This window comes from Artemia franciscana, unplaced genomic scaffold (assembly GCF_032884065.1).
Source record: "Artemia franciscana unplaced genomic scaffold, ASM3288406v1 Scaffold_284, whole genome shotgun sequence".
In the NCBI taxonomy this organism is placed as follows: domain Eukaryota; kingdom Metazoa; phylum Arthropoda; class Branchiopoda; order Anostraca; family Artemiidae; genus Artemia; species Artemia franciscana.
The window spans coordinates 158,881-170,144 of NW_027063596.1; the positions used below are offsets into that span (position 1 = coordinate 158,881).

At 39.7% G+C, this 11,264-nt stretch overlaps 1 protein-coding gene across 1 annotated transcript; it reads right to left on the reverse strand.

Annotated features, from left to right (window-relative positions):
- Positions 1–1,923: 1,923 nt before the first annotated feature.
- Positions 1,924–4,146, reverse strand: LOC136043024 (zinc finger MYM-type protein 1-like). The gene has a single exon (XM_065727911.1). It carries the CDS (start codon positions 4,144–4,146, stop codon positions 1,924–1,926), a length of 2,223 nt encoding a protein of 740 aa, XP_065583983.1.
- Between the last annotated feature and the right edge of the window lie 7,118 nt (positions 4,147–11,264).

Here is an 11,264-nt window from a genome sequence, read left to right on the forward strand (position 1 = left end):
AACTCGTTTTATTGTTTTTTGTTCTGTATATAAGTAAATACATTTTCTGTTTCTCTTTGTAAAAAATGTACTTTCTTTATATTAATGTATGCCAATTCTTTTTATAACCGTTTGTGAATGTGAAGTACCAATGACAAGTTCATTTTTTGCCCAGAAGCGAAAAAATGTTTCACTACCGAAACTTCTTAAGCAACCAGCAAATTTACCTGTTGATGAGGATGCAATCATTCGAATGCATGAGGATCTTGGTTTTGCAGAGGGGCGAGCGTCTGTTGCGTACTGTTTTTATCAGTGACGTCGAATACGCTACAAAACTTAATAAAAAGAAAGATGTGAACACCAGAAACAGTTTTCTTTAAAAAGCATATCTTCTTTCAAGCCTTAATCACAAAAAAATAGCAGGTATGAACTAGTTGAAATTCCAATGAATATTGGTATTGGGGGAAACCTAAATGATAGCGATAGCTATCATGAATGGACTTTTAAACATAGATGGCAAAGGAATTTACCATGGCAATTTGAAACCAGAAAATTCCTGAATAAACTATAAAGCTTACTGGATTATACCCAAACTCACTGATTTTGGGAAGGGGTGAAATGAGCTAATTGGTTGGCAACAACCTCGTGTTCCCAAATTGGTGCTGCAAAAGGGGACATTAGTTACGAAAGTCCCAAACGACTTGCTGGCAAAAAAGCATATCCAGTGAGGGATATATATGAGTTAGGAATGGTGTTCTATTAGATGGCCAAGCCGTCCCTATCAGATCCTTGGGCAGAAGATTATCTGACGCTTCTTTTAAACTTCCAATAGAACTAGGAATTGAAAATGAATTTCGACCATCTCTAGATTTCTGTCCATAGTGCCATAGACAAGATCATATCCTCATGCTTGGTGCATGAAGGAAATGCAAGGCTCTCTTCAGCTGTTGTTTACACCTCCTTGCTGAACTTCCAGACAGTGCCATTGAACTGAACACCCCGTCAACGGACATTGGTATGGAGTTCCGTCATTCGCCTGATGATGATCCTTCTAACCCAAATTCAGAGGTGTATATAGTTATAGGAAACGATTTAGCTCTTTCCATTGCCGGTCCAACACACCCCTTGTCGCCTTTCAACTTGTCCGTAGGTTTAGACTTTCTGAAATGTGAAGAATCTGGAAAAGCACCAAGCAATTTTTTTCAGTCCTCACTTGAAGAAGGTTGGATTATTAGTATTCCTAGATATTTGTTTTTTAAGACCATTCAAAAAAGTCTTTTATTCTAATGAGGCTACATCACTTCCATCAATTCCTCAAAAACAGTCTTCAGCCTATTTGATGCTCGAATCAGAAGAGTTGTTCAGTGCACCTGACGACTTTGTGCCAGTTAGAGGGAAAAGAGTAGTGAAGTAGGACTTGTTGTAGTTCAGTTCAGGATAAAAACGTTGAGGCGGTTCCAGCTAGCAGCAATAAATGCAACAATAAAAGCCAAAGATGTTTTAGTGATAGCCGGTACAGGTTCAAGTAAATCAACTGGTTACCAAGTCACAGCTATCATGAAAAATGGCACAACTATTGTCATTTTACCTATTCTTGCTATAAGGATGGACCAGTTTCAATTTCTGAAAAGGAAAAATGAACTGCTTTATGAAGTAGGAGATAACATGTCAGATGATTACTACCCCAGACAAGAGATTGAAATCACAAAAAATCAGCTACAAACCCAATCATACTTTTAGTCACCAGTGGCGCCATTTCAGAAAACCTTAGGGGGGGCCAAAAATCGATTTTGGGCCCCCATCCAGCCTTAAAAATTTTAAAATTTTCGAACATGCCTTTAGGTACCGTACTACCTTTGGGGTTCATATTTTGCAGCTTATTTAGGGACCAAAAACAGTACCAAAATAGAACATTTACTGTATAAATCAGAAACTTACGTACAGTTACTTCAGCAATGGATATCTCCTTTGCTTCATCTTTGCGAAGTCGTCGACAAGCTTCTCAAAATTGAGCTCCTTCACTGCAGCTTTCTCAGAGAATATAAGCAGCAAATGCGATAGTCGCTCGTTTTCCATCGTTGTCCGGAGGTAGTCCTTCACAAAGGTCAACACAGAGAAAAAACGTTCATTTGAGCACGTTGTGAGCGGGAGTGTGAGGTCTACCCTGACGACCTTAAGAAGCTCAGAATAAGCTTCTTTCAATCCTCCGAGGTGTTCGAAGACATCTAAAGCATTTGCCGGTTTCTGTGGAAGCTGCGACACAAATGCACGAGCTATTAAAGCTTGACACTTCAGCTGCATAGTATCGATTCCCGCCTGATCGAAGTATGTCGCGATCACAAAAAGTAAATCTGAGTCCATAAAATCTGTGGATTTGGGGTGAAGGCAACGTGTGGCTTCTAGCACTGGCAGTTGGACAGAAAAACGCTCTTCAAACTCATTTAACACTCTGTCCAAAACCTCGTAGAACTCTCTCCGCTTTTTTTCTTCCGTTGTTGTGCTTTCGGAGTCAATGTTGTGCTTTCCAATTGTTGTTGTCGTCAAATAGTCTCTTAGTCTTCCGGATATCTTCTGAACTCGTTTTGATTTAACAGGTATGGCTGAAGAGAGAGCACTTGTTTCCGACAGATCAGCTCCGACATTAATGGCCATCTCTTTAGACTTGCCGTATAGGACACGAAAATACTCGTCATCACGCATTTTCCTCAGTTCGTTCTTTGTTGCACTGATCAAAGTGCAAGCTTCTGAGATGACCAGATCTGCTGCCTGTAGTTGTTCAGAAAGAGGGTTTATCACTGCAAGAACTTCGTGAATGACATGCAAACTGAATATGAAGGGAAACGACTCTAGCTGGTTCTTAAGGCCCGTAGCTTCTGCCGCTGCCTCCCTGTCAGAAGATTCTTGAACTACTGACAGAACTGCGAGTATGCAGTCATATCTAACCAGGATCTTAGCCACTGATCTATACCAGTAAGACCAACGTGTCACTACTGTCCTTTCAAGCGTTAGCACAGGCACATTGGCAGTTTTCTGGGCTTCGACGAACAACTGGTATCGAGTGTTGCTGTTGGAGACGAAACTGTAAACTGTTTGCAAAACTGAAAATACTGATGAAATTCTTTTTATTTTCTGCATACAATCGCCAATGACAAGGTTAAGTCTATGGGAATGACAGTGTGTGTACACCGCTTGTGGTGCTTTTTCCCGGAGACGGGCCTGTACTCCTGAAAAGTGTCCGCTCATTACACTGGCCCCGTCATAGCACTGTCCAACACACTTTGACCAGTCAAGGCCGATACCCTTTATTTCGTTGTAAATGAAGTCGGCCAAACTCTCAGCGTCAACCTTGCGCATGTGGTAGCAACCTATGGCCCTTTCTTTGATTTTCAGGTCATGAACATAGCGCACTAAGATCGCGAGTTGTTCCTTTTTCGAGAGGTCTTTTGTCTCGTCAACAAGAACGGCAAAATATTTTGCTTCTCTGACTTCTTTCGCGATAGAACTTTTGATTTCATTTCCTATGACCTCAATGTAGTCGTTTTGGTACTCGTGTGACATGTAATGGCCATAGGCCTTACGAGAGTTTTTCATCAAGTCAGGGTTGATTTCTGTTAAAAGATGTACTGTCTCTACGAAATTCCCTTGATTCGCACTAGACTCCCCTTCATCATGGCCACGAAACGCAAGACCTTGCCGTCCAAGTAATGCTGTAGTTTTTAGTAGAGCTTTTACGTACTGTCTATTCTCTAGTATTTCTTTTTCGCGTTCTTTGGAGAGGCATGACGCAACAGATTCGGCCGCCTCCGTCTCAATAGCTTTAAACTGAGTCAAAGAAATGGTACATGCTTTGTGTCGGTCGCTGTTTTCGTGCTGCCGTATCAGTTCAGAAATGTCTTTCCACTTTCTAAATCCTATATCAATGAATGCTCTAGCTCCATACCTTTCGCCTGATCTTAGCGAAGATCCACTGAAATGTCGGCAATTGAAACAGAACACCGAGTCCTGTTCTTTCGAATATTCGAGCCATGGGTATTTCAAGAAATAGGAGCTGTTAAATTTTCGTTTGCGATTCCCGATGGTAGTGGCGGGATAGTCAGTCAAAACTGGTTGGCAGGGGTTATCATACGGGTTCACGGACAAATCGGTACTGATCGTTCTGGAAGCCATTTCCTCCGTTTGTGGTTCGCGCAGGTTTGTCTCCTCAGAAATGAGTCTCACGTCCAGGGTCTGCTCGTTTCTCGGTAAAACTTCGGTTGCCGATGGATTGTCCCTTGACGTCCCAGCATCACTATCCTACAGAGTAATCAAGTTTTAATTAAAAACAAATTAAAAGTGATGTCCCAGTTACTTCTTTTACCAGGACGTGAATTGTACATAATTAACATAGAAAACAACACAAAATTTAGAGCAAGCAACAACAAAAAACATAATCAATTCAACTACGAAGCTATAATCAATTAGTTCGTGGTAACGAACTTCAAGTAAAAAAGCGACACGGCTCAATAGTAACCGAAACTCTAAAACACGGAATTTTGATACCTATAGATGCATCAAAAGAATCAGATTTGTACGCTAATTTCAAATATATAAGTTGTATCAAATTTATTTTTACCCATCAAAAGTTACGAGCCTGAGAAAATTTGTCTTATGTCCGAAAAAAGGGAAAAACACCCCCCCCCCTGAAAGTAATATAACCTTAACAAAAATATCACCATTTAATTCAGCGCATCACTGAACTTTACTGCAGGAGTTTCAAGCTCCTATCTGCTAAAATGACGAATTTTGGATTTTCTTGCCAGAAGAAAGATCAAGGACGCGTGTTTTTTTTTTCCAGGGGTGATCGTATTGACCCAGTTGTCCTAGAATATCGCAAGAGGGCTCATTCAAAGGTAAATTAAAAGTTCTAGTGCCCTTTTTCAAATGAAAAAAATTTGGAGAGCAACTAGGCCCCATCCCACCCTCTTTTTACCCTAAGTCACCTGATCAAAATTTTGAAACAGCCATTTTGTTTAATATATTTAAAAATTTAATAAATATGTCTTTAAAGATGTCTTAATTGTCCAAAGTCTCTGGGGGAAGGTGTTCAATTTGTGGACTTTGCCCTTTTTTATAAATAGTTTTTTTTATAAATAGTATAGGTAATTGCGAAGTATACAAACATTTTCAGTTTTTTTCTGGTGGGGGGGCAGCTCGAGCAGAGGAGGTTATGTAGGAGGATCTTTCCATGGAGAAACTTTTCATAGGGGAGCTGAATTTTCGATCAAGGGGGCACTGGATTTCCAAGCATTATTAAAAAAAAGAATAAGAAATTAAATGAAAAAAAGTTTCTTCAACTCAAAGTAAGGAGCAGGATTGAAACTTAAAACGAAAAGAAATTATTACATATGAGAAGGTTCACCCTTTCGTCAATACCTCGCTCTTTACGCTAATTTTTTTTTTTTAGTACAAAATTCCTATACAAAATTTCTTTATATATCTTGCTTTCTATTTACTGGCTCAATTTCACGCTTGGAAGTGTTAAGGGTAATTGTCCCAGTAAATTTTAACCAGGATTGTATTGTTCAGAGGATGTTTCCAAGGGGGATTTCTCCGTGGAGGTGAAGCCAGACTTCCTGGCTTTATTTAAAAAATGATCAGAAATTAAATAGAAAAACAGTTTTTCAACTGAAATTAAGGAGCATTATTAAAACTTAAAAATAACAAGAATTATTACATATAAGAGGGGGGTTGCCTCCTCCTCAACACTGCGCTCTTTATCCTAAAGTTTAAATTTTGTCCCAATTCTTTAAAAATGACTCCTCAAACACAAAGGGCGTTTTATTAAAACAGTAAGTAACTTTTTTACAAATGCTGAAAAACTTTAGCATGAAGAGCGGGGTGTAGAGGAGGGGGAAGACCCCCTCCTCTATGGGGGCACTGTGGGGGACTTGGGGGGGATCCGGATTTCTGGCAATTCCGCGAGATCGGTACTTCCTGAGGCAATAGGACAAAATTTAAAATGTGGTAGATTTACTTACAGTCGGTTTGAAAAACGAAGCCAATCGTCGTTGCATCTTTATTTCTTCTTCTTTCCTTTGGGCTTTTATTTTCCTTTTTTTTGCACCACTCGCACCGGATGAACTCATGTTTCAATAATCCGATTTGAACTTGTACACAACTTAACACTGTTTCACGGTTCTTTATTTGATGAAGGGTAACGAGAAACTAAATACAAACCCTGGTCTGGATACCCAATTTCCAGATTGTTTTTCCAGAAATTTCCAGATGTTAGCCTACACATAAATGTGCCGACTGACGGGATTCATTAATCACTGGAGAGACTTCAATGTCACAGAAGCACCCGAGCCCAGAAAGGACTTTACTTTCAAGCACCCGAGCCCAGAAAGGACTTTATGGTCACCCAAAAGGGTGACCATAAATTAATTAGAGAGAACGGCAAAAACAGGATACTTTCTTGAAATGCAATAATCGTCGAGTATCTTGAATTTGCTATTTAGTAATAATTCACAGTAGAAATACGGTAAAAAAAAGAGAAAAAAGTAGAACAAGGACGAATAAACAAAGAATTACGTGGTTGAAATTGGGCCCCTCCAGAAATCAGGGGGGGGCCATGGCCCCCCCCTGCCCCCCCCAAATGGCGCCACTGTTAGTCACCCCAAAAACATTCATTGGTACTGAAATATCGGAAGGATATATCAAAACTGATGTCACTCTGGTAAAGAAGCATCTAAGGTGGCTAGTATTTGATGAATGCTATGTTTTTGATGGATGGAGAGCTTTCGGAAAGGCCTTCGAAATATCAAAACTGATGTCACTCTGGTAAAGAAGCATCTAAGGTGGCTAGTATTTGATGGGTGGAGAGCTTCCGGAAAGGCCTTCGGGAACACGTCTGAAATACGGCTGGTAAAACATGGTGTTCCAATGGTCGCATTAACAGCGACATTTCTTCCACGTCAGATGCAATTACTTAAGAAGTAACTAGTTTAAAACCCTGTAGAGATTTGAAGCTCTGTCAGCAGATCAAATATTACCATATATTTGCAGACTTATCTCCCTCCACCTTTCAAAAAATGGAAAGCCTCATGGGAGAACCAAGCAAACCAAGTTGCCACAATAAAAGCCGAAGGAAAAGACCCTGTTATTATCTATTTCAATAATAAATCTGACGCAAAACTCCTAAGCTGGTTTTTACGTCAAAGAAGCAGCCCTGCCTCGGGTTTCACAATAAATTCCACAAGTTCGGCAAAAAAAAATCCACTCTAGTATACTAGATAGAACAATTAGGTACGACAGTGTGTTAGCGTTCTGCCGACTCGAGCGCAGTTGTCAAAATCAGCAGGTCATCATCGACTGGTTCATTTTAATAATGGTATATGAAAGTAAACAGCATGCTGATGATTGCCATTTGTTTTATACGTTGCTAAGCAAATCATCTTTTTTACCAAACAAAGAGTCTAAAGCTGAATGCTAATCCCAGAAGAGCATTTAGACCTACTCCTCCTCCCATGTGTCACATCTTGGATTGAGGGTACAGATAAATGCCCATCAAAAACTACGAAAAACCATCAATATCTTTGCTTCAAACAGTCGACGTATTTAGCGCAGATATATACCGTATGTGCTGCATTTCTCCCAAGGCAAACGATGTAAAAGGGCCTGTCATCAAGCATATACTGAGGTTCATCCAAGCTTTTAAGCATGAAATCTGTCCTTGGTTGCAAACCTTCAACTTCTCGCCAGATTGCATGGGTAAGCGCTTGTTTATCCACTGACTGAAAGAAACCATTCGGCTCAAACAACAAAGGTGGCGGGAAGCATAGTTCGTAATTGAAAAACCTTTCGAGTTCTATATCTTAATTCTTTGCAACTGGGACCAGCCATTAAAACATCAAAGCAGGGTCAACGGTACGCAGTTCCACTGCTGACTTGTAGTTTCTTTGCACTAACATAGCAGTAGCAGTTGTTCTTTTCTTGAAAGTGTAAATGTTTGCGTCTTTTCCAGTCATATCATTCAGGATTTTCCCACCTATTGGTATAGCCTCGTCTACGTCCACCTGTTCACTCGCAATCTGCTATATTCCTGAGAAATGGCTCCTTTGTGAAAAGTGAAAAATCCAGGAGAAAGTGGAAAACCTTTTCAACATCTTTACAGTTGCGCTCCATTCTTGTCACCCCAACGTCTTTGTGCTGCTCAATAGTCTCAAATGTTAAGCTTTGAGTTCTCGGAGTGCAGAGCTGAAAACAGCCAGCACAGGAGAAGATAGAAGCCTTGTTAGGTGTTTCAACTCGCCCACACCATGTTTATGTGTTATACCTCCACTAGTTTTTAGAGAGCGCATTAATACTTGTTCCATGGCCAGGTCAAAGGAAAGATCAGCCAAAAATCTGTTGGAGCTACGCATCACAAAACTACCGTCTGCATATTCGTTGAACGTCTGAGGAATTGTTTCTTTAAGGTCGGATACTACGGGGACTATATCCCTTCCACAAAAAGTACATAGCCCCTAATTATTCACCTGGTGTTACGTATCAGCGGGTCGTATGGATAAGAATGGTGTAATGCACAACAGTGACGTATGAATTAAAAGGGTCCATGCTTCATTTGCGTATAATAGAGACTGAGGGTTTTATTATTCATTTCAAATGTAGGTATTGCTTCAGAGGGTTTTAACCTTCATTGAACATGCAAGTAATGCTTCAGAGGGTTTTATGCTTCATTACACAAGGCCGCAACGATTTTTACCCAGTATGCACCATATCCCTTCCAAAGAAAGTACGTAGGCCCTCACTAGTCAAACGGTGTTACGTATCATTGGGACACATGGACAAGAACGGCGTAATTCGCCAATGCGACGTATCAATTCAACGGGGCCATGTTTTATTTACATGGAATAGATACTGAGGGCTTTACGATTTATTTCAAATGCAGGTAAAACCTCAGAGGGTTTTACGCTTCATTACAAAAAGTCGTAACGATTTCTACCTTGTCTGCGTTTCTTTGCATACAGTTCAATGGCTGCTATGTAGACCGTGTCCGAAAGCTTATTTCACAAAGAATGCTGCATCCAGATGCAGGGTTAATTCTGAATACTCAGTCCGAAAGCTGTTTTCGTCATTTGTTCTTTGAAGCTCAAATCTCTACTCAACAACAACTCAGTGGTAGGGGAAGAAACAGAAATCAACCATCAGATTGAAAACAGCTTCTATGTAGCTCCTAATCACTTGACTACTACTGCAAATTAAAGTACTGGACATGCTTTTGCTCTGTCTGATGGAGGAGCAATTTTTCTCTTACAGATAATGCATGCACAATTGTCAAGATTTGCCTCTACATACTTCCCAGAACTTTCAACTTTTTCGGGGAATTTCCTGTAACGGACCTAGTCAAGATTTGTCTCACCTTCTTTAGTCTTATATACGATGAGCATTGCCTTCTCTCAAGCTTTTCTAACGTCGTCTTTTGTAGAAGCTGAATCTAGGAATGACCAGGTGATATCTTAGAAGTTATCCATCTTTTTTCGCGTGGTTCAGCGGTGTAGATTTTCTTATGCCAAAAATTCATGAAATCGAATCGCATCCGAGAAAGCCATGGAGGAAAACAATTTTGTGGCAAAGGGCGTCACAAAGTTTCAGTTTAGCTGCCAATATTTCCCAGAGGGCCTCCAGTTTTCCTTGAGCTTGACTCGGAATGGAAGAATATCGGTTTACAGTCTCGCTATATGTGGGACAGTAAAAGGACTAGAAAGTCTGTATATTCTCTTATTAAGACAATTGGGTTGGCGTTCTGCCGACTTGACCGCAGTCATAACAATCAGCAGGTTAACATCGGCTGGTGACTGGTACTTTACGTCCCGAATCATTCAGGTAGCCAGACAGCATGCTCATGATTGCCCGCTTGTCTTCTGTGTTGCTAAGAAAATTATCTTTTTTTTACTAAATAAGGTACCTTCGGCTGAAAACTGATCTCAGAACAGCCTTTGGTCCTGCTCTTCTTCCCACGCACAACCTCATTGATTGAGGGTCCAGATAAATACCTGTCAAACACCATGAAAGTGTATCCATGTCTTCGCTTCACATAGTTGACATATTTGGTGCTGATATCCGTGTACGTGTTACATCTCTCCCAAGACAAATGATGTAGAAGGGCCCCACCATCTACTACATACTAAGGTTCACCCAAACTTTTACGTAGGCATTCTATCTTTGGTTGCAGACCTTCAACTTCACACCAGATCGCATTGACAAGGGCTGGTTAGTCCGCCAAACAGATAAGAGAACATTTGGTTCAAATAATGAAGGTGGCAGAAACCAGAGTTCGCTGTAATCTGCATTGTCAGCAACGTTATGCAAACAGAATTTAATTTGCAACCCCTTTATATCCATGTTTACAGACATTGAAGCATTTCGCTCAAATAAACTGGTTTCATTTGGCCCATAACGATGAGAGTATCAACTAGACTGCGGCTTTTTTGCTGATGATAAACCTTCACTGTAAAAAAGTAAAATGAAGAATTTAGAAAATTTTAAACTAATTGAGAAAATAAAATGTTTTAGCAGAGTTAGATATCAGAGCGCATTGAAATTTTGTTTGCTAGATAATCATTCTTTCCATTTTCAACAAACAAAACAAAACATTTCTCAAGTACTGATAGGTGGAAATTTCACAGCAATTGAAAAACTAAGCTTTAGGGTCTTTTTGAACGTTATATATGGACAAAATTATGTTTCCATTTTTTTTCGGTTGGGTTTCTAGGTCCAGAAATCCACAATTCTGCATAATACCATGAACAAAGTGGTGCACCTGAGGCTGAAATTTATCTTAGAGTTCTTTTAATCGAAACCGGGGTAATTCAATGAGGATTGTTTATAAAGAAAAAAAGAAACACATAGCCACCAATTAGTTTTTGACAATTTATCCATAGTTCTTGTTTCATTAGCCTTTCGGTTCTTCTCATCTCTTTTTGTGGAGCAAAATGAAACAAACGACGCCTAATTATATCTTGTTTTCTTACGCAAGTTTTTGGTTACTTAAAAAGCCTAATTATTATACCTTTCAAGTTTGGACAATATAAACTTGTTTCTTTTGAGATTATCAATTTAAGAGAATTTTTTCAGAAAATCAAGATTTGCCCTTTCCAGCTTGTGTGGTTCCACATTGATCATTGGATCAAAAGACAAGCTTATCTGACCAAAAAAAATTACGGGAAAACTATATAAAAATCAAACGTACTATTCTAATGTGACAAAAGTAAAACAGTTCAAAATAGGGATGATACCTTTTTACT